Below are 24,289 nucleotides of genomic sequence, written 5' to 3' on the forward strand. Positions count from 1 at the left end.
TCTCTGATCCCCCAAACCTTCCAGTTACCCAGAGAAGGCAATGGTAAGGGATGGTGAGTGGTACCATCTTCCTCCCCACCCTCCACCCCCTCTCTTATACCAAGCACTTCTTTCCAATTGCTATTTTTTAAAAAACATTTATTTATTTGTTTGGCTGCCTTGGCTCTTAGTTGCGGTGCGCGGGGCTTAGTTGCCCTGCGGCATGTGGGATCTTAGTTCCCTAATGAGGGATCGAACCCACATCCCCTGCATTGGAAGGCAGATTCTTAACCCCTGGTCCACCAGGAAAGTCCCACAATTGCTATTTTAATATAGAGAATTCAGCATCTACTGTTTTCTCCAATCCCACAGACTGTAAATCACCTTTTCTGTACATAACAGAATTCCATACCAATAAAACAAACGATTCAGATATTCCATGGAGTTTTATTTGAAAAAAAAAAAAGAGCCTTTTTCCTGTATATGTTTCTGTTGAATCCTAGGTACAGATGTCCAAGGATATGGGGCAATTGCAGTTAAGTATGAATAGGAAAGTTGAAATGGTATCTCTGTAAGCTTCTTTAAATTCACAATGGAGATAAAGCTCTGTAAAATGAGCTCTCTCTCCTCTCTAAGGTAGCTAATTATGTGGAAAATAACCAAGACTTTTGTGTTCTTTCTTAGTAGTAATGGCTTAGAATAAGTTGAACCGCCACCCCCAATCCAGGGAGATGTATCCTGCCCTTGTATAACTATATACAGGTTATTTTCAGGTCATGAGAAACAGTCTCACTTGCTTGTAAGTTCACTGGCTCAGGTAAGCAGACGGTCCTTCTACTGCAAGAGAAGAGCAACAAGAAGGTGTGTCCTCAGGGCAGGTTCCTGATTGGTCGGGAGAGAGGGCTCAGAGTTGCGTGCGCCTGTGTTTCCGTCATGTCAGGTGAAAGAATTCTACAATCGTCTATGGGATGATTACTCTTGGATTACCAGGAGCCCACTCCTGTCCTCCGAGGGCCAGGTGTGGTAACACTAATACTCTAAATGCCTACTAGAGGTGGGGTAAAGGGGACAGGGATTCTGGATCCACACCCATGACTGTGACCAGTGGAGGCTAAAGAAGAGGAAATATGCAATGAGCAATGTTTGTTCCAATAAAATCTTACAGAGAAACTAAGTATAGCAGGTAATAAAACATATATGTATATATATAAATATATATTTTATATATATTGTATGTTATAATTATCTATACATATTTAATATATATATTTCAGATAAAATGGAGTTTCTTATATTAAAGTGGGGATGGGGAATTAAAGTCCAACCTCTTTGTCTTCTTAGCATCCCAACCCAAGATGGCCCTGCAGGAGGTTCAGGAAAACCCTGGGTCTTCTGTCACCTCCGCATCAAGGAAGCTCATACCCGTGATGAGATTGCACCTCAACAAGTGTCAAATCTAAGGTCAGGATTGATCCTTGTGGGTGTGTCTGGGGCGGGGTAGATACGGGGCTTACTTGTCATGGACGGGCAAAGGAGCAGTGCAGAACATCCCGATAACGATAGTCCGGTCTTTTTTCCAAACTCGGTTGGAAGGCTGAAACTTGAGTTTCACCTGGTTTATCTGGCACTGAGGGCTGGGGTGAGCTATGATTCCTTTCCCGTGGCGTTGCTGTCTAGGTCTGTAAGGGAAAGGCAAAGTAACTTACTGCCGCACACGTTTGGCCTTTGCCTCCCCTTGGCTCCTAGGGGCTCCGCGGGTAGCCCGGTGAGTTAGTTCCTGGAAGGTGGGCTCCACGGTCCTCTGCATCACCCTCACCAGCCCCTCGGCCCACACCCTCACAGCTTTGAGTGTGATGCAGAAAATAGGTGTTGCTTTTTGAAAGTGAATAAGTGGACCCTGCAGCGAAATAGTAGCCCTTGGATTTTCACATCTGGGAAAGGGTCCTAGTTAGTGAAGAACTGAATTCAGGTTAGGGAAGATCTGAATTCTGATTAGTGAATATCTTCAGTCTCAGGTCCATCTACCTGGAAGTGGAGGCCTCTTCCAGGATGTTCAGTTCCAAGAAGTTTGTGTGAGGACTACTCTATTTTAGACTGAGTATGAAAGTGTAGATGGAAACAAATGAACAAACAAACAACGGGCCTCGAAGCCAGACAGAGCTGCGGTGGAGTCCAGGTGTGGTCTCCTCCCAGCTGTGGCTTTGGAGTCACACAGCCCTAGGTCTAAGCCCCAGCCACCCCCCCATGCCCCGCCCCCCTGTGCCCTGCTCTGGCCTGTTCCAGTCCCCTCTGGGCTCAGAAAGAGGGACTGTGAGAAAGAGGGAGAGCCCGGAAGGCGCTGCTTTCCCCTCCGCGGTGGCACTGGGTGTTGTCTAAAGTGAGCATGGTTTCCCTTTCCTTTCTGGCCTCTTCATACTGATGAAATGTCTTCTTTGTGTACTTTCTAACCCAGGATTAGTCATATAGTTTGTTTTGTCCTTTTGAGGAAGATTTGGTAAAACTTTGTTTAAAAGCTGTCCCGTTTTCTTCCCTTCTCTCTCTCTCTTTCTTTCTTATTTTTTTTTTTTTTTTTTTAGATTTCAAAAGTGTTTTGAAGTATTTCAGAGGAAAAAATAAGAAGATTATTCACTTTAAGAGTCTGCTTGGATGGAGAGCTTGCAAACTAGAAGGGCTACAAAGGACACTGTGAGTGAGTGGCCTGGGGACTTGGCCCAGGTAAATTTTCTAATTGGAAGGAAATCTTGGGGTTTCACAAAGTTATAGAAAGTAGGGGAAAGACCACACATAAACCCCCTCCCTTCTTTTAAATTTCTGTTCTGCAAGAGGAAACAAGAACCAAGGAATTGAAGATAATCATGTTCTGATAGCCTTCTTCAAAACAATAATGCAAATCTCTTTGGGGAGAAAAAAGAAGGAATCTGTGGATGTCCATTCCGATCACTCAGGGAGCTTCTAACAGTGTAGTGGTTGAAGCCATACCTGGAGATTCTACTGCTACTGGTCTGGAGTGGGGCTTGCTGTCAGTATTCTTTAAAGCTCTCCAGGTGGTTCTAACAAGCAGCCAGAGTTGTGTGTCATTGTCATGATTCCTGCCAGTGTCGGCTCATCTACCAGTGGGCTGGAAAGGTGATAAAAACACCTTTGCAGAAGTAACGTGACCTTGAACTGATCTAATGAAAATTACTCAGCTATAATCTGCAAGGCTCACGTGGGCACCCCAAGATCTGTGTGGGTGTCCTGACTGCCTGCTGTCCTGTGCTGTGCGGCCTGGGTGAGTTGGAGCACTGCCTGGTGGGAGAGTGTCTGGGAGCCCAGACGGGAGCTCCTCCCAGCAGAAACTTGTCTTTCCCTGACAGCAGTTAATATCCATCACTGCAGCCTGAGAAATGTTTCCAAACCCAAATTTGATCCCATCACTCTCTTGTTTAAAATTCCCAGCAGCTCTCCAAACTGCTCTCAGGATAAAACCCCAAATCCCTACCCTGTCCTTCCAGGCGTGGCATGGTCTGACCCTGACTTGCCCCTCCAGCCTCCTCTCCCCATGCCTGGTCCCACTGCTGTCTGCTCCCCATGTCATATCTCACTAACCCCTGGTCTGGGGGGAAGGATCCTCCAAATCCTTCAGATCTCAACTCAAACATTGTTTCTTCACACTTGGTCAGGCTCTATCTTATTTGTTCTCGTAGCCCCTGCCACTGCTGACAATTGTGCATTTCTGTGTATGGGCACTGGTCACGTCCCTGTTTGTGCTCCATCTATCCCCCTGCAAACCACACTTCTCAGGATCCCCTGCACAGGCGGGACGCTGCTTCAGGCAGTGATTTGGAGGAGCTGCATTTCCTCCCTGCTTCCCACTCCTGCCAATCATTCCCACCCTGCACCGCCCATCCCATTCCTTGTTCTACCAACACCACCTGGCTTTGTCCCTCGAGCTCTGGGGTGGAGTGACTCCTTTTGCTGATCTCTGCATTGCCTCCCCATCCTCCTTTTGGGTTTTCAGTTCTCCCCACACTTTTGTAATTAGCTCTTTGTGTTAATTTCCTTCTATGGGACTGCCTGGCTTGGGCTCTGGTTTCCAGGCTGAGCCCTGACTGAGACAGTGATTTATCTGATTAGTCTGTCTCCTGCTGGCTTGTGAGTAACTAACCAATGACTTTTTTTTTTTTTTTTTTTGCAGTACGTGGGCCTCTCACTGCTGTGGCCTCTCCCATAGCGGAGCACAGGCTCCGGACACGCAGGCTCAGCGGCCATGGCTCACGGGCCCAGCCGCTCCGCGGCATGTGGGATCTTCCCTGACCGGGGCACGAACCCGTGCCCCCTGCATCAGCAGGCGGACTCTCAACCACTGCGCCACCAGGGAAGCCCCCAATGACTTTTTAAAGAAACATGCACCACTGCTGCTGAGTTCCTGTCCCCTGCCAGGCTTGCGGCTCCCTGCAGTTGAGGCTCTCTGCCTGCTTACCTCAAGCCTGGTCTCACCAGCTGCGAGGCCCAAGTGTGACCCAACAAAGAAAGGAAATCAGCCCCAGTTCTAGGGATTGGCACCACTCAGCATCAACCCTGCTGGTCCTCACCTTGCACTCATTTGCTAACTGACCCTCTGCCTGAGAGTCTGTTCTAGAAACCCATCTAGTACTGCCCCCCTCTCCTCCCATCCCTCCGCCCGGGAGTAGGTGCTTCCCAGGCTCTGGCCAGCCCTCCCTGGGCCAATGGCTGAGGCCTTCCTACTTGCTGACATCCCTAATGACCCCTGCCTGGATTCCTGATGCTGTTTCCTATCAGGGACCCAATCCCCAAACTCTCCCCACCTGTTGGGACGTTCCATTACTGCTGTCTGCCTGCTTGTCTGCTATTGTCTGAATACACTATACTTGGACCCAGTACTGATCCTGAACCTGGAACAGTTGCCCAGCCTGTATCTGTGGGTCCATCTGTGGCAGGTGCCACCCTCACCCCCCTCCCCAGCTCAGCTGGCTCCACCCACCCATCAGTGATCACGCAGTGCCTGTCCTGGCATATATGTGCATGTATGTAAATGGAAGGAGAGAAGCCAGCCATGTGGGACACTTACGTACATGGTGATCGTGACCGAGGAGGTGACACTGCTGCTAAGGAAGGTGACCGTGATGCAGGTGTCCTGGTTTCTCAGCTTCAGCAAGTAAAACTCCACAAGGCTGTGATGCACTAGGAAACCAAAGCAGAGCAGATAACTGGGCCAGAGGTCAGTGGGTGCAATGCACAAAATGTCCCAGAGAGCAGCAGGGCAGTTGGGAAATCTCGCTCTCGCTCTTAGCAGCTGTGCGACCTGGAGCAGATTACCTGTTGTCGCAGGTTCTCAGCTTCCTCTAGTGTAAATTGGGATAATAAATTACATACCCCACAGGTCTGAATGAGAATTAAATGCGTTAATGCATATAAAGTCCTTAGACAGTGCCTGTGCCTAGGAATCATTCAATACACGAGAGTTTTTATTATTACTTGTAATCCTAGAATGTGCCACTCTTTGGCACTGTGGCACTCTTTGTTACCAACGAGTGACATTATCCTGATGGTGTGATTTTGAAAGAACCAAAAAGGATCTATCTTATACTAAACAATTAACTCATAAAATAGAGCAACGCCCCTCCCCCCCTTAGCATACCCCCTGTGTCAGGGAACCCACCATGTGTGCAGGAGATGACTACTGCCCTCCCTGTGGTGGCTGGGTGCCTGTGTGGCATCTCCACCTGCTTGGGCAGCACAGACACCGAGGCTCTCAAAGCCGGTATTTTCGACACAGACTGGCTGAGCAGCCTGGTTCACGGTGATGTCCCCAGACCTGCTGCCCCTTTGGCAAGAGAGGTTAAGAAGGGTTACAGCTTCCCCAGCACCCCATCCTTTCCTCACTAAGGGGTAAGCCCATCTGGTGGCACCATGCAGTGACTTCGGTCTCCGAACATTTTCACAGACTCCTTTGGTGGTTGGGACATAGCTAGAGCTCTGCCCTACCTGTACTTTTTCGTTTGTCATGTTTTATGGGTGAACATTGGGAGGAGGGACTAAGTGAATTTAAGGAGAGTCAGCTCTAAGTTGGAGGAGTGATGTGGTCCATCGGGGCTCATGGGGTTAGTAACAGGACTCACTGCCAAGAACCCACAAGAAGACAAGGGAGCGCTACGTGCTCCCCACTCCACAGAGCGAAACGTCAGATGCCACGTCCCTTCTGTCTCTCTTTCTCAGTTGTTTATTATGGATGCAGATTGTTATGTTGATGGGCAAGGGCTGAACTGGAGTGGATATTTGCAATGTGGAAAAACGGCTAACTTACATAGCTTTAGGAATTTAATTCTCTGGGCTGAGTTTGATATATTATATCGCTTCTTCCTTTATCAGCATGTATCACTGATTAAGAAAGTTTCCTGAGGTTCTGCTTCTCTCTTCTCTGATTACCCTGAAAGCCCTAGGAGGGCCAGGTCTGCTAACATTTGGTGGGTAGGAGCTGGTAGTGAAATCCGACCTGCTTGGGGACATGACATGGGAAACAGCCCATGAGCCCTGGATGGTTTGCCAGGGGAAATGGGTCCAAGGCCAGGCCTGCTGCTTACTAGTTGTATCGCCTTGCCTAAGTCACTGAACCTCTCTGTGCCTCAGTTCCTTCATCTATAATCAATAACCCTCAACATCACCTCACAGAACATGATGAGGATTAAATGAGGTGATGGGGAGAAAACATTTCGGGTGAAACATTGCTCTACAAGAGAAAAGTAATATTGTGAGAAAAATGATTTTTTGGAGAAGATTCTCTGTCCATTCTGGTGCCTGCCTGGCAGAGGCCAACGGTGACTGCAGGCCAAGAGTGCTGGGTGATGGGAGCTCAGTGCCATGATGGCTTGGGAGTGGGTGAGAGCGGGAGCTGCCAGGTGGGCTACCCGGTGGGTGCCCCGTACCTCCCACCCCCAGGAGAGGATGGGTCCAGCTCTGATGCTCAGAATGGAAGGCTCAGAAGAGGCAGGTCCGCTGAGGTTTTTGAACAGACACAGCCATACTTCTGGGGGAATGGGGAGGGAGTCTCACAACAAAAATGAAACAGTCAGAAAATGTATGGCCTGGTGAATCACCCTTAGCAGGGACCTAAAAATGCCTTTAACTTCCAGGTGTTCCTCAGGCTCCCTGGCTATGCGGACAGAGAGGAGCTGTCGCGAAGCTGCCCTGGAGCTGGAAGTAGAAACGGGATGTCTGGTTCCTGCAGCCCCACCTCCGACCCGGACAAAGTCCTCCCTCAGGCTGACCTAACTGAGAAATACAGCTGAAAAGAGCAGGTTCTTGGAAGAGGGGACAGAGACACAAGTATGGAGGCAGATGATGACCTGGAAAAGGTAAAGGTTTTGGAGTCAGAAGACCTGGAGTTGAACGCTGACCTCTTCACCCACCCACGCAGCCTTGGGCACATCACCGCTCGGGGCTGGGTTCTCAGATGAGCTGATACATGTGGAAAGCCCATAGGTGACTCTTGTAACCCACTTTATTCCTAAGAAGTAGCCACGTATTCTCTCTGGCATGAAGTTAGAAACACCCCCACCTCATCTCCCAAATTCTCCCGTTGACAGAGGGAAGGGAGTTATTACTTACTGAGTTCCAGTCACTGTGCTGGTGATTGTGTACTATGTATTTTATTTTATCCTCACAATTGATTCTTTGAAATAGGTACTGTTATTTTTCCCATTTTCCACATAAGTCTATAGAGGTTCAGAAAGGTTAAAAAACACTTGTTCCTGATGACACAGCTGGTAAATGGAGAAGCCGAGATTCAGATCCAGGTCTGGGTGACCACAGAGCCTGAGCTTCGAGCTCTGTCTCACACTTCACCAGGCCCTCTAGTACCAGGAAGGTATAGCCACAAAGACCCCTCCACCAACCAACCAGACACCAGCTGATCAGAAAATCATTTAGAATTAGGTGATCATATAATGTCCCCTCCAAACCAGCGTACTTCTATTCTGAACACACAATGAACCAGGATAACAGGATAACAAAATCAGGAAGTATAGTCAACCTAGTTAAGATGCAAATAGCATAGGGAAGGAGGATGGTTCAGCCTGTAATGTATGTCATAGATACTAAGAAGCCCATTTCTCTCACATTAAACATCTCTCACAATCGCTGGCATCTTAGCTTCAATGAAATGCAGTGGTTAGGAGCCATAGTAAACAGCTGGAATATGTATATGAAGGTTCAGTATTCCTCGTGGACCCCGACCTAGGTGGGCTGCCAGAGTGGGAGACACATAGGATGGGCAATAAGGAGGGGGAAATGCATGCAGGAAGGAGAAATCCAAAAGGTACTCCCAAATACCACTCCAGAGAGAAACTACACTGGAAGGCAGGTTTCCATGGTGGGGTGGGGAGGAATGAAGACCCAGTGTACCGACAGTAAGGTAAGATGCCGCCAAGTTTTCATCCACAGAGCAGTGGTTTGGGCTAGCTCTGAAAAGTTTTGGTTCTATCTAAGACCAGTAGCTGCTGTCCCCCACCTCTCCCTTCCCATGACATTTTTGCCCCAGGTCTTCACCTCCCACTTCAGCTACCATGCTGGGCTGGACACAGCCCAAGACAGAGCCCTGGACTCAGCTGGACAGCACACTGGCAGAGCTGAGCAGCTCATTTGCCCGCACTCACCGCAATATGGAGCCGTGGAAGTGGTCAGGAGGTAGACCTTCACTTCCTTGGGAAGTGGCTCTATCTTAACACCACCTTGTTCCACCAGTCCTAGAGATAGAGAAGCAAAGACAGCAGAGCCCTGAGGAGGCCATTTCAGGGCTCCACGGCACCCAGCCATGTATCAATTAATTCATGCACCCATTTATTCCACAGACAACTCCACTGTATACTCATGATGCGCCGTGCCCTGCGGTGAGTCCTGGGATACAAGTGACCCCATCCAGATGGGAATAAACATACAGGTAGACAACAAATACATTCTGCAGATTGTCTGGCCCATTCCCAGGGAGTATTTATAAGAAATTTGAAATGATGTCTTCAACTTGCAAAACAATCTATATGACAGTTGTTTTAGTGGCGTTTGTATCCTGTGCACTGGAGCACAGGGAGGTGCTTGAGCTGAAGAATAGTGGTTGGCAAGTCAGAGAAGGGCATTCCAGGCAGAAAGTACAGTCTGGGCAAAGGGACACAGGGTGAGGAAACATGAAATACTCTTGGCGGTATAAGGAGTTAGCATCCCTGTGGTGTTTGGAAAAAAGGGAAAGGCTAGTGAGAGATGAGGCGGGGCAGTGTGAAGTGGTTGTTAAACCGTCTGGTCCATCACATCTGTGGGAAACAGTGACATATGCCCGATGAGTAGGAAGTAATATTGATTCGCTTTATTATGGGAAACCACCCCTGCTTTAACATTTTGTCAAGCTGATATTAATTTCATTTCTATAAGCAATGGCAGGCTGCTGCGGTTCTGAGTGGCAGCCAGGAGTGGGAAGTGGGAGAGTGAGGGAGGGGGAAGACCCATTTACACTACCCAGGCGTTTTCCTGGAGCCCTCCACACTGGATGACCCCAGGATTTTCACAGCCATGATCTGCACAGGGTGAGTTGAGGCTGGAGCCTCAGCCTTCCTGAGCCCTTCTCTCCAGACTGGCCTGGATCATCCACGAGTGTGCCCAGGCCACTCGGCAGTTAGGAACCCCTCCAGCCGGCATGAGGTCTCACACCTCTAAGGTGGGCACAGTGTGCCAGCCTTGGGGATTTACAGCCTATCAGGAATTGGAGAATGGCTGGCCTAGCGAGGAAGACCTATGGTGAGCATCGGGTCTGAGAGTGGGTACAGACAATCTGGACTATACCAGTGCTTCTGGAGAGCATCCTGAGGCTGGACTTACCTGCCAGTGCCTGTGTGTGTGTGTGGGGGGGGGGGGTTGTGTGCAGAGCCAGTATGGCATCAGGCAGTGGTATAGAGGGTGAGGGGTGGGACGCAGAGAGCTAAACACCACCTTCCAGGTGAGGACAGGCTGAACGACTCATTGCTTAAGTTTTCTTTACCCTGCTCGGGTAGACCTCTTGACCATAGGAGATCAGGACTTAAAGAGGTGACAAGATTTGAACTTTCCCCAAACTGTCAAAGGAAGCCAAAGGGGTAGCGTTTACCGATCCTTGGACAGGAAAGCAGAAAAGGGTTGAAACAATCCAGACAGTGTCCAGCAAGGAAGACCTTGTAGCTGGTACAAGGAAAGGCCATCAATGGACAGGAATTCTCCAGGGCACTGATGTAGATGTGCACAGCCCTCATGTGATCACAGATCAGATAACTGTAGCCTGAACAGGGCAAAAAGAACACAACGAAGGTTTCAGTTCAAGACAAATGGAAACTCCCTCCATGCTACTTACTGTAATTTTATTGAATTTTATACTCCAACAGGCTATAAATACGTGGGATGTCCCTGGAGCCACATTTAAAAAATATTAATGAACATGGTTACTACACTCTCACTTTTCTTTTTAACTTTCCTGGGTAACTTAGTTAATTTACCAAGAAAATTGTTTACATACACACCCATTCTTCCACGATCATAAAAACTCTCTTTAAGAAAATGGGAACATACAGAGAGCTGGCGATCCCAACCCTCCCTCTCAAAACGGATATCTGTCTGCACATTTTTACCTTCTTCAGCATCACCCACACAACCAATTTTTTACAACCTCATTATACACAACCCAGCAACAAGACAATCAAGGGAGTCCCCCGCAGTTCACAGTCCATCAATGAAAGCCAATGTGTTAGACCTTCAAGATGGCAGAGTAAGACACGGAGATCAACTTCCTCCCCACAAATACATCAAAAATACATCTACATGTGGAACAACTCCTGTAGAACACCTACTGAACGCTGGCAGAAGACCTCAGACTTCCCAAAAGGCAAGAAACTCCCCCATGTACCTGGGTAGGGCAAAAGAAAAAAGAAAAAACAGAGACAAAAGAAGATAGGACCTGCCCCTTGGGAATGGATCTGTGAAGGAGGAAAGGTTTCCACACACTAGGAAGCCCCTTCACTGGAGGAGACAGAGGGTGGTGGGAGGGGAAGCTTTGGAGCCACAGAGGAGAGCACAGCCACAGGGGTGCAGAGGGAAGAGTGGAGAGATTCCTGCACAGAGGATCGGTGCTGACCAGCACTCACCAGCCCGAGAGGCTTGTCTGCTCACCCGCCAGGACGGGTCAGGACTGGGAGCTGAGGCTCAGGCTTAGGTCAGATCCCAGGGAGAGGACTGGGGTTGGCTGCGTGAACACAGCCTGAAGGGGCTAGTGCACCACAGCTAGCCGGGAGGGAGTCCGGGAAGAAGTCTGGAACTGCCTAAGAGGCAAGAGACCATTGTTTCGGGGTGCACGAGGAGAGGGAATTCAGACCACCGCCTAAACGAGCTCCAGAGACGGGCGCGAGCCTCGGCTATCAGCACAGACCCCAGAGACGGGCATGAGACGCTAAGGCTGCTGCTGCAGCCACCAAAAAGCCTGTGTGCAAGCACACGTCACTATCCACACCTCCCCTCCCGGGAGCCTGTGCAGCCCGCCACTGCCAGGGTCCCGTGATCCAGGGACAAATTCCCTGGGAGAACACATGGTGCACCTCAGGCTGTTGCAATGTCACACTGGCCTCTGCTGCTACAGGCTCACCCTGCATTCCAATTATAACTACTGTACCCCTCCCTCCCCACAGCATGAGACAGCCAGAGCCCCCTAATCAGCCGCTGCTTCATCCCCTCCTGTCTGGGCAGGGAACAGATGCCTGAGGGCGACCTACATGCAGGGCCAAAACCAAAGCTGAACCCCAGGAGCTGTGCAAACAGAAAGGGAAATTTCTCTGTGCAGCCTCAGCAGCAGAAGATTAAACCCCCACAATCAACTTGAGGTTCCCTACATCTGTGGAATACCTGAATAGACAACGAATCAACAAAAAATTGAGGCGGTGGACTTTGGGAGCAACTGTAGACTTGGGGTTTGCTGTCTGTGACTGATTTGTTTCTGATTTTTATATTTATCTTAGTATAGATTTTAGCACTTGTTATCATTGGTGGATTTGTTTATTGGTTTTGTTGCTCTCTTGTTTTTATTATTATTTTATTATTACTTTTTAAAAATATATTTTTTTATTTTATTATTATTTCTTTCTTTCTTTTTTTCTCCCTTTTCTTCTGAGGTGTGTGGCTGACAGGGTCTTGGTGCTCTGGCCTGGTGTCAGGCCTGAGCCTCTGAGGCGGGAGAGCTGAGTTCAGGACACTGGACCACCAGAGACCTCCTGACCCCACGTAATATCAATCGGCGAGAACTCTCCAAGAAATCTCCATCTCAATGCTAAGACCCAGTTCCACCCAACAGAGCTGGGCATGGCATAGGGCATCCAGCAAGCTCCAGTGCTGGACGCCCCATGCCAAACAACTAGCAAGACAGGAACAAAACCCAACCCATTAGCAGAGAGGCTGCCTAAAATCATACTAAGTTCACAGACACCCCAAAACCCACCACCGTACACAGCCTTGCCCACCAGAAAGACAAGATCCAGCCCCACTCACCAGAACACAGGCACCAGTCCCCTCCACCAGGAAGCCTACACAAGCCACTGGACCAACCTCACCCACTGACCATAGACACCAAAAACAACAAGAACTATGTACCTGCAGCCTGCAAAAAGGAGACCCCAAACACAGTAAGTTAAACAAAATGAGAAAACAGGTATATGCAGCAGATGAAGGAGCAAGGTAAAAACCCTCCAGACCAAACAAATGAAGAGGAAACAGGCAGTCTACCTGAAAAAGAATTCAGAGTAATGATAGTAAAGATGATCCAATATCTTGGAAATAGAATGCAGAAAATACAAGAAACATTTAACAAGGAACAAGAAGAACTAAAGAGCAAACAAACAATAATGAACAACACAATAAATGAAATTTAAAATTCCCTAGAAGGAATCAATAGCAGAATAACTGAGGCAGAAGAACGGATAAGGGACCTGGAAGATAAAATAGTGGAAATAACTACTGTAGAGCAGAATAAAGAAAAAAGAATGAAAAGAATTGAGGACAGTCTCAGAGACCTCTGGGACAACATTAAATGTGCCAACATTCAAATTATAGGGGTCCCAGAAGAAGACAAAAAAAAAAAAAGGTCTGAGAAAATATATGAAGAGATTATAGTTGAAAACTTCCCTAATATGGGAAAGGAAATAGTTAAGTCCAGGAAGTGCAGAGAGTCCCATACAGGATAAATCCAAGGAGAAACATGCCAAGACACATATGAATCAAATTATCAAAAATTAAATACAAAGAAAAAATATTAAAAGCAGCAAAGGAAAAGCAACAAATAACATACAAGGGAATCCCCATAAGGTTAACAGCTGATCTGTCAGTAGAAATTCTGCAAGTCAGAAGGGAGTGGCAGGACATATTTAAAGTGATGAAAGGGAAAAACCTACAACCAAGATTACTCTACCCAGCAAGGATCTCATTCAGATTTGATGGAGAATTAAAATCTTTACAAACAAACAAAAGTTAAGAGAATTCAGCACCACCAAACCAGCTCTACAACAAATGCTAAAGGAACTTCTCTAGGTAGGAAACACAAGAGAAGGAAAAGACCTACAATAACAAACCCAAAGCAATTAAGAAAATGGTAATGGGAACATATGTATCGATAATTACCTTAAATGTAAATGGATTAATTGCTCCAACCAAAAGACATAGACTGGCTGAATGGATACAAAAACAAGACCTGTATATATGCTGTCTACAAGAGACCCACTTCAGACCTACAGACACATACAGACTGAAAGTGAGGGGTTGGAAAAAGATATTCCATGCAGATGGAAATCAAAAGAAAGCTGGAGTAGCCATTCTCATATCAGACAAAATAGACTTTAAAATAAAGCCTATTACAAAAGACAAAGAAAGACACTACATAATGATCAAGGGATCAATCCAAGAAGAAGATATAACAATTGTAAATATTTATGCACCCAACATAGGAGCACCTCAATACATAATGCAAATGCTAACAGCCATAAAAGGGGAAACAGACAGTAACACAATTGTAGTAGGGGACTTTAACACCCCACTTTCACCAATGGACAGATCATCCAAAATAAAAATAAATAAGGAAACACAAGCTTTAAATGACACATTAAACAAGATGGACTTAATTGATATTCATAGGATATTCCATCCAAATACAACAGAATACACTTTCTTCACATGTGCTCATGGAACATTCTCCATGATAGATCACATCTTGGGTCACAAATCAAGCCTTGGTAAATTTAAGAAAATTGAAATTGTATCAAGTATCTTTTCCAATCACAATGTTATGAGACCAGATATCAATTACAGGGAAAAAAATGTAAAAAAGACAAACACATGTAGGCTAAACAATATGCTACTGACTAACCAAGAGATCACAGAATAAATCAAAGAGGAAATCAAAAAATACCTAGAAACGAATGACAATGAAAGCACGATGATCCAAAACCTATGGGATGCAGCAAAAGCAGTTCTAAGAGGGAAGTTTATAGCAATACAATCCTACCTCAGGAAACAAGAAAAATCTCAAATTAACATCCTAACCTTACACCTAAAGCAATTAGAGAAAGAAGAGCAAAAAAACCCCAAAGTTAGCAGAAGGAAAAAAATCATAAAGATCAGATCAGAAATAAATGAAAAAGAAATGAAGGAAACAATGGCAAAGATCAATAAAACTAAAAGCTGGTTCTTTGAGAAGATAAACAAAATTGATAAACCATTAACCAGATTCATCCAGAATAACAGGGTCAAGACTCAAATCAACAGAATTAGAAATGAAATAGGAGAGGTAACAACTGACACTGCAGAAATACAAAGAATCATGAGGGATTACTACACGCAACGCTATGCCAATAAAATGGACAACCTGGAAGAAATGGACAAATTCTTAGAAAAGCACAACCTTCCGAGACTGAACGAGGAAGAAATAGAAAGTATAAACAGACCAATCACAAGCACTGAAATTGAAACTGTGATAAAAAATCTTCCAACAAACAAAAGCCCAGGACCGGATAACTTCACAGGTGAATTCTATCAAACATTTAGAGAAGAACTAAGACCTATCCTTCTCAAACTCTCCCAAAATATAGCAGAGGGAGGAACACTCCCAAACTCATTCTACAAGGCCACCATCACCCTTATACCTAAACCAGACAAAGATGTCACAAAAAAAGAAAACTACAGACCAATATGACTGATGAACATAGATGCAAAAATCCTCAATGAAATACTTGCAAACAGAATCTAACAGCACATTAAAAGGATCATACACCATGATCAAGTGGGATTTATCCCAGGAATGCAAGGATTCTTCAGTATATGCAAATCAACCAATGTGATACACGATATTAACAAATTGAAGGATAAAAACCTATAATAATCTCAATAGATGCAGAAAAAGCTTTCCACAAAATTCAACACCCATTTATGATAAAAACTCTCCAGAAAGTAGGCACAGAGGGAACTTACTTCAACATATTAAAGGCCATATATGACAAACCCACAGCCAACATCATTCTCAATGGTGAAAAACTGAAACCATTTCCTCTAAGATCAGGAACAAGACAAGTTTGCCCACTCTTACCACTCTTATTCAACATAATTTTGGCAGTTTTAGCCACAGCAATAAGAGAAGAAAAAGAAATAAAAGGAATCCGAATTGGAAAAGAAGAAATAAAACTGTCACTATTTGTAGATGACATGATACTATACATAGAGAGCCCTAAAGATGCTACCAGAAAACTACTAGAGCTAATCAATGAATTTGGTAAAATAGCAGGATACAAAATTAATGCACAGAAATCTCTGGCATTCCTATACACTAATGATGAAAAATCTGAAAGAGAATTTAAGGAAACACTCCCATTTACCACTGCAACAAAAAGAATAAAATACCTAGGAATAAACCTAACTAAGGAGACAAAAGACCTGTATGCAGAAAACTATAAGACACTGATGAAAGAAATTAAAGATGATACAAACAGATGGGAGACATACCATGTTCTTGGATTGGAAGAATCACCATTGTGTAAATGACTATACTTCCCAAAGCAATCTACAGATTCAAAGCAATCCCTATCAAACTATCAATGGCATTTTACACAGAACTAGAACAAAAAAATTCACAATTTGTATGGAAACACAAAAGACCCCAAATAGCCAAAGCAATCTTGAGAAAGAAAAACAGAGCTGGAGGAATCAGGCTCCCTGACTTCAGACTATACTACAAAGCTACAGTAATCAAGACAGTATGGTAGTGGTACAAAAACAGAAATATGGATCAATGGTACAGGATAGAAAGCCCAGAGATAAACTCACACACATATGGTCACCTTTTTTTGATAAAGGAGGCAAGAGTATACAATGGAGAAAAGACAGCCTCTTCAATAAGTGATGTTGGGAAAACTGGACACCTACATGTAAAAGAATGAAATTAGAACACTCCTGAACACCATACACAAAAATAAACTCAAAATGGATTAAAGACCTAAATATAAGGGCAGACACTATAAAACACTTTGGGGAAAACATAGGCAGAACACTCTATGACAAAAATCACAGCAAGATCCTTTTTGACCCATCTCCTAGAGAAATGGAAATATAAACAAATGGGACCTAATGAAACAAAAGCTTTTGCACAGCAAAGGAAACCATAAACAAGACGAAAAGAGAACCCTCAGAATGGGAGAAAATATTTGCAAACAAAGCGACTGACAAAGGATTAATCTCCCAAATATACAAGCAGCTCATGCAGCTCAATATCAAAAAAACAAACAACCCAATCCAAAAATGGGTAGAAGACCTAAGTAGATATTTCTCCAAAGTAGATATACAGATTGCCAACAAACACATGAAAGGATGCGCAACATCATTAATCATTAGAGAAATGCAATCAAAACTACAATGAGGTATCACCTCACACTGGTCAGACTGGCCATCATCAAAAAATCTACAAACAATAAATGCTGGAGAGGGTGTGGAGAAAAGAGAACCCTCTTGCACTTCTGTTGGGAATGTAAATTGATACAGCCACTGTGGAGAACAGTATGGAGGTTCCTTAAAAAACTAAAAGTATAACTACCATATGACCCAGGAATCCACTACTGGGCATATACCCTGAGAAAACCATAATTCAAAAAGAGTCGTGTACCACAATGTTCATTGCAGCTCTATTTACAATAGCCAGGACATGGAAGCAACCTACTTGTCCATCGACAGATGAATGGATAAAGAAGATGTGGCACATATATACAATGGAATATTACTCAGCCATTAAAAGAAACAAAAATTGAGTTATTTGTAGTGAGGTGGATGGACCTGGAGTCTGTCATACAGAGTGAAGTAAGTCAGAAAGAGAAAAACAAATATCATATGCTAACATATATATATGGACTCTAAAAAAAAAAAAAAAGGTTCTAATGAACCTAGGGCAGGACAGGAATAAAGACACAGACGTAGAGAATGGACTCAAGGACACAGGGAGGGGAAAGGGTAAGCCTGGACGAAGTGAGAGAGTGGCATGGACATATATACACTACCAAATGTAAAATAGATAGCTAGTGGGAAGCAGCTACATCGCACAGGGAGATCAGCTCGGTGCTTTGTGACCACCTAGAGGGGTGGGATAGGGAGTGTGGGAGTTAGACGCAAGAAGAAGGAGGGGATATGGGGATATATGTGTACATATAGGTGATTCACTTTGTTATATAGCAGAAATTAACACAACATTTTAAAGCAATTATACTCCAATAAAGATGTTAAAAAAAAAAGAAAGGGGAAGGGTTGGTGTGTAAGCACATTCATTGTATTATTATTAACAACAATAATAAAAATTGGAACCCACCTAAAAAAAAAAAAAGAAAGCCAGGGTGTTGAGGTTCACCTCACCAAGTGACTGATACACTGAATTTGCCAAATGTCCCAATATAACAGACACTTGGTTTTCTGGTTATTGTTGTTGTTGACTATTTTATTTTATTTTATTTTTATACAGCAGGTTCTTATTAGTTATCTATTTTATACATATTAGTGTATATATGTCAATCCCAGTCTCCCAGTTCATCACACCACCACCACCACCACCCACCCCCACTTTCCCCCTTTTGTTGACTATTTTAAAATTTGTAATAATTCACACTGAATGAATTTGCTGGGGCTAAGAGGTCTATAATGAGCCATAACTCCAGGGTTTAGGGTCTTCAGACTCTTCTTTCACCTTGGGACCCCCTCTCTGGGACCAGAACCAAGTCTGAGCTGCTTGCTGACTTTCCTTTCCCCCAGAGTTGGAACACTGTCTATGGCCGACCTCCTTCTAGCTATAACAGGGAGCTGGGAGACACAGATTGTGTCTTCCCTTCTCAGATTGTGTTATGAAGAAAAAAAAGTGGCCAATTAAAATGCCAAAGAAATTTTCAAAAGCCATTAAAATCAAACCATCCCATCTGATCGGAATTGCTGAAAAAATTTATGAATTGTTAAAAGAAACATGTTTTTGGAAAATCAGTAAAGTTGGTAAGTTTGGATTAGTGGTTACTCAACACAGTGGTCAAAAGAATCCTTAAAATGTTAAAATTTTGGTAAAGCAGGAAAAGGTTAAAAACATAGTAATCAAAAATCAAAATGAAATTCCCATATGAAATGTTGATAGGTTGGCTATATTCATAAGAATATAAGAAGACTACACAATCCTTAACGCTTAGCTGCTTTTTTTTTTTTTTTTTTTTTTTTTTTTTGCGGTACGCGGGCCTCTCACTGCTGTGGCCTCTCCCATAGCGGAGCACAGGCTCCGGACGCGCAGGCTCAGTGGCCATGGTTCACGGACCCAGCCGCTCCAAGGCATGTGGGATCTTCCCGGACCGGGGCAGGAACCCACGTTCCCTGCATCGGCAGGCGGACTCTCAACCACTGTGCCACCAGGGAAGCCCCAACGCTTAGCTTTTGATAAATTTAAAATTATGCTAAGAATATATTCAATTAATATTTCCAAAAAGAACATTCCAGAAGAATACATTTAGAAGAGAAGAAATGCATATTCACTGAATGTATTCAAGAAGATTATCTTGAAAGCAATTTTAGAGAACTTAAATTTAGTTAGTTTGGGGAAATGGTCATGCACTGAATTGCTCCTTCAGCTAGCTAGCTTTGGGCACATCAGTCTGTTTCTGCCACAGCGAGGTTCTGCAGAGGATGCAGCTACTGTGGACTCTGCCACAAAGTGGGGCCCAGGAAGAAGAGAAGTTATTGGCTTGAGTGACGTTGGATCACAGCAGGGCCTAAGAAGTGGGGAGGGAGCCTAAATATGGAGCAGGCTTTTAATTTCAGGCACTCCTCCCCTAGAATACCTGGGCTCCAAAGACATCCATTTAATAAGTGCTGAGTAAGCTTGATGGGACACAGCAAAGGATACTGTAAGGAAGACCCCCTACGGCCCATACTGGCTGACTCAACACGAAGCCTGTTGGTAAATTCCAGTCTCTGGGGCAGCCATACATCAACTCTCTCTGGCTTTCTGACCTGCAGAAATGGAGGTGGGACAGCCGGGTTGGTCTTGGCCTCCGTTGACGTAGTAGTCCACATGTCCAACAGGAATCCGAATACCCAAATCTGCAAGGAGGCAGAACCCCGTTACCCTCTTACTGCAGGGGCCTATTTTCCAGGTCCCATAGCAGGGTCCACCGGCAGCAGAGCCTGAGGTCTGACCTTGGGGGCCCACCCCCTCTCTGTGCTGAATGGGTGCCCACTTCATTCCTAAGTGCTGGGAGACTACCGAACTAGCCCTCAGATGGTTTTCTAAACAGGTTTTGCCATGCTGAAAGGAAGCTAAGAATACATTTATAAGAACTCATATTTGCCTAATAAAATCAAGAAAAATATCCCTTAATATAAGTTTTTATGAATCAGTAAATGTTATAATAAGTTCGGTAAATTTCCTTGTTGAATAGTTTCTATTTTGCTTCAAGTGATAGTTCAGATATGTGTGTGTGGGACCATATTTCCAGTCTCCCACATATTTTTGTGCTTTCATGACTGAGCAGAAATATAATCTGGCTACAAAGAGATGAGTTTGAGAGGCTGTAGCCTGCATCTCATCATTGTGACTGTATTTGATCCCTCAGACTTGGTCAGATTCAGCTGCCAAAGACCCTGATTTTCTTGTTCATATTATCGATCACAGTTGTAAGCAACTGAGCGTGTATTACTTGCTTAACGTCATCTATCCAGGGGTTAAGTGATGACCTAGAATTCATCCTCTCCCATCATCTGTCGGGTCAGCTCTACCTCCAAAATATATTTTGAGTCTTTCTACTTCTCTCCATCTCTACTGCCACCACCTTCGCCCATGCCACTATTGTGCCCCTCACCCAGGCCAGCACTGCAAACACCCTCCAGTGAGCCTTCCCTTACTGCCCACTGGCAGTCCATTCTCTGCCCAGCAGCCAGAGTATTCTTTTAAGGAAATCCAAATCGCCGCCCTCTCCTCACTGATCATAGAATAAAATTTAAACTCCTCGCCATGTCCAGCCTGGTCCTGCTCCCTTTTCTCAGCACATCACTCACTGCGCTCTAACCACGTGGCTCTTCTGCCTGTCCCCACCCACAAGGCTTTCATTTTGGCTGTCCTCTCCCCCTAGAGTGTTCTTCTCCCCGTTCTTTCCAGTACTGGCTCATTCTCATCCAAAAAGTCTCACCTCAAATATCACCTCCTTGGCCAGATTTCCCTCAATAATCCTATTTGAAGTAGACCCTGAACCTGCTGCTGAGTCACACTTCTCCCATATCCTCATTATCATAATCACAGGGTGGAATTATCTTGACTCCTCGCTTGTATGTAAGCTCCACCACGGCAGGGCCTTTACCCGTCTTTTTTCCTGCTGTATCCCCAACACCAGCACAGTACCTGGCACACGTTAGTGCCAAATACTTATTTATTGAACAAATTAGTGAACGAATGCTTCCCGACTAGCTTGTAAGTTCCATGTGGGCAGGGATCTTATTTGGTGCCTTGTGCATTGTAGTATCCTCAGTGCCTGCTACATAGATCATAAAGACCGACTGAACAAATGGAATGCCTTTTTTTTTAATCACATTAGGAAGTGGCTCCAACTTTGAAGGGGACTGAGAGGCCTAGCACAGGTAATCAGGGACCCATGAATCACCTATTTAGCAAATTTAGGAATATAAGGCGTTAACCTTGTTAATTGACATGTTTAATTAACTTAATAGCTAAGCAGAGGGCTATGGGCTTTGGTTTCCTATCTGTGAAATGGAGGTGGCAAAGAGGGTTGAATAATATGATTGCATGAGTTTCTTCCAGAATCCTGAATCCGTGAGTCTTGAATGCTAAAAGAAGGCTTCTAGCCAAATGGAATGACACATGGCCATCTCTCAGTTGAACTGCAAACTCTTCTGGTCAGAGACTAATGTAATTTCTTCTTGTATCCAACACACTGAGCATGGGGCCTGGCACCAGACTCTGTGGGTGTTTGACGTCGAGTAGAAATGAGGAGGAGTGGCCGCTGGTCAGAAGAGCTTAATTTGGTCACGATGGATTCAGAGCTGGGGGTTCTTGACTGTGCCACTCATTACTGGAGGGGGCAATTCTCATTCTTCACTAGACTGAGGGCTGGCCTTATCCTCTGGGGAGGAGGGAAGTCCTGATAGGTCTGAGTACCTGCCCCAGGAGTGGAATGCCCCAATTTCCTGGGGCCAGGCATGTTCACCCTGAAAAAGCAGAAAGACTTTCCCAGGCAGAAGTGCCCTCTGAGTACTACCTCAGACAAAGCTTAGTGTTGAATCAGAGTGAGACTCATGACCAAACAGTTTTGGTGCACAAATGAGAATCCTCCTTTCTGCTGCTGGCTAAAAATAAAATCATTCATCTCAGTCTTCAGAGAATGACAGAGCTGGAAAAGACTTTCAAGATCATGCTAGTAAACTCCTCACTGCAACAGAAGCTTAGAGGGGAAGGGTCTCCTCCCAGGACCACACAGATAAATACCAGCCTCCTGGCCTCTGCCCTGTGCTCATTCCCCCACCCCAGCTCACTGTCCGTGTCTGTGTGGATGGCTTCCACAAAGAGGGCGTCCCCAGGGTCCAGGCGCTCCTCCAGGCTGGCTCTTGTGTACTCCGGTCCAGCAGGGTCCAGGCCTGCAAGGACAGACATGTCAGCCACAGGAAGCCCCATGGACCCGCTGCACACCTACATGGGCAACCCTTCCGGTTCGGATCAGAGTCCCCCAACAAGGACCCAAGGGCGAGAGAACTAGCTCAGGACCACCTTTCCCAGGAAGCTCTACTCTGTTGTCTCTAACCTCTCAATGACCCAGTTTCTCTGGCTCTGAAATGTGCTTGCTAACACCAACCATTTGGCAAGGATTAATGTCAGTATTATTAATCCTCAGGTAGTAATAACAACGGCTATAATTTTTTGAGTAGTTACTATGTGCCAGGCCTTGTGCTGGGCCCTTCCACACTTTCTAGTCCTTACAACAACAGAGCAAAGTAAATATTACTCTCCCCAGGCCTTAGCTTGGATCCCTTTTCCTCCTCCTCCCAAAAAGCAGACTGTGAGACAAGGATTTAAAGTGCAAGTAGCTTATTTGGGAGAAAATCACAGAAAGCATAGTGAGGGAGTGGAAAAACGAGTCAGAGAACGAAAGAAAATTTTAATGAATAGATTATCTCTTTGGGTCTCATCCCACTGAGGTCCCTGTGAAGGACTCTGTAGAACATGACTCAGAATTGTCTCAATGAAGTGTCAGGAAGCCAGGGTATTTACCACACAGCTCTGGTCCCTTATTGATTGAGGGTAGCTCCTGAAGCATAAAGTTCTCAGCACTTTGCAAGTATTTAGCAAAACTGTCTACAGGTGATTTCCATAGTGGGCCAAGGATATATGAGCTGTTACAACCCATTTTACAGTTGTAGAAACTGAGGCTCAGAAAAAAATACATGGCCTCTAACAGTGACATTAGAGATCATGCAATAACAACACAATACCATTTTATCCAAAAGGGCCACAATAAGTAAATTTCAGTGGTGATCAATGACTTGATCATAAGAACAAAGGCCCAACACTTCCCTCTGCCTGCCTTAGCAAAGGCTCTTCCAGGTCATGATCTCTCTCTCTCTCTCTCTCTCTCTCAACCTGAGAGGATGGGCAGGGAAGAATGTTACCTGTGATCTGTCCCAGCTGGCCTTTGTAGAAATGTCCTACCATGCCCCCCACATGGGCCCCCAGGCTGACACCAATGATGTGGATTGAGGACTCTGACACACCCAGCACCTAGAACGGGTATTTACAGTGAGTTACATTTGTGTCACAGCAGCCCCTGGCCTTACAAGGATAACACTTTGCCCTGAGGCATCAGAAGCAGAAGGTCTTGGGCATGACACACCAGCCACACGTGCTTTGGGAAAAAGCGCAGAATCTCACCCTGTTAACCACTTGCCCTCTCCCTGGGCTCCCCACCTTGACAACCCACTCACTTTCCCTTTGGTGTCCAAAGTATGTGAGGCATGACCATGGCCATTTCCTCTTGAGGACCTAGAAGAGTCAGCCATTGGCACCTCTGATGTAACATGCAGTGGCATGTTTTACAGAGGAGCAAGCGGGAGGCTCAGAGAGGTTCAAAAACCTGCCCAAGGTCAGCACTGTAAGCGGCTAGGTTGAGATTTGAACCGAAGACCCACAGACTACTGGGTGGCTCTGCTTCCACCTAAAGCTCCTTCTCACATGTCACTTCCTTCTTTCTGACCCCTTGCTCCCCCGTAAGCAGCCAGAACTCACCCTAAGCTCTTCTACACCTACCAGGAGTTTACGGAGGAAACGGGAGATCTCGAGTCCCAGCTTAACCACATTTTCCACGGCTGAGAAGTAGACACCTGTAGAGCCATAAACCCAGTCCACAGCGATCACGTTAGCATCTGCTGCCTGCAGAAGGGCACTGATGAATTTGTCAATCCAGGAAGGCTTTGTTCCTAAAGCCCTAGATGGGGGGCCAAGAAAAGATAGGAAAATTAGCTTCCCAGCCAGCATCCATTGTCATGGAAATTACAATGACATTTCTATAAATAGAACAAACCCAGAGAAAGTCACAAGTAAGGGGTGGGGGGTGGGGGCTATGGGCACTAAATCCTACAACATTTTGAGCATAAGGAGGACATAATCTCAAAGTTAGCAGGGCTCCTGACTACACGTGTGGAGCCTGTGTGTAAATTATAAAAGAGTACCTTTGTTCCAGGTGGATGTAGCCTGAGGCCAGGG

General features: G+C 45.3%; 1 protein-coding gene across 10 annotated transcripts in view; it reads right to left on the minus strand.

Annotated features, from left to right (window-relative positions):
* Positions 1–410: 410 nt before the first annotated feature.
* PLA1A (phospholipase A1 member A) overlaps positions 411–24,289 on the minus strand; it is a 33,806-nt gene continuing 9,927 nt past the window's right edge. For 3 of the 10 annotated variants that reach the window (XM_033855799.2, XM_033855802.2, XM_073804205.1), the window contains 9 exons: positions 23,834–24,011; positions 23,200–23,308; positions 22,069–22,170; positions 19,537–19,626; positions 10,109–10,276; positions 8,634–8,723; positions 5,055–5,163; positions 1,494–1,658; positions 411–816 (listed from right to left, as the gene is read on the minus strand). In XM_033855799.2, coding sequence (XP_033711690.1) covers positions 732–816; positions 1,494–1,658; positions 5,055–5,163; positions 8,634–8,723; positions 10,109–10,276; positions 19,537–19,626; positions 22,069–22,170; positions 23,200–23,308; positions 23,834–24,011 — 1,096 coding nt within the window. In that variant the 3' untranslated portion in view covers positions 411–731. Of the gene's footprint in view, positions 1,091–1,493; positions 1,659–5,050; positions 5,164–8,633; positions 8,724–10,108; positions 10,277–19,536; positions 19,627–22,068; positions 22,171–23,199; positions 23,309–23,833; positions 24,012–24,289 lie in introns of those variants that run through there. The other 7 variants (XM_073804201.1, XM_033855800.2, XM_033855801.2 and 4 more) reach the window with 7 other exon arrangements.

Source organism: Tursiops truncatus, chromosome 4 (genome assembly GCF_011762595.2).
Source record: "Tursiops truncatus isolate mTurTru1 chromosome 4, mTurTru1.mat.Y, whole genome shotgun sequence".
NCBI lineage: Eukaryota > Metazoa > Chordata > Mammalia > Artiodactyla > Delphinidae > Tursiops > Tursiops truncatus.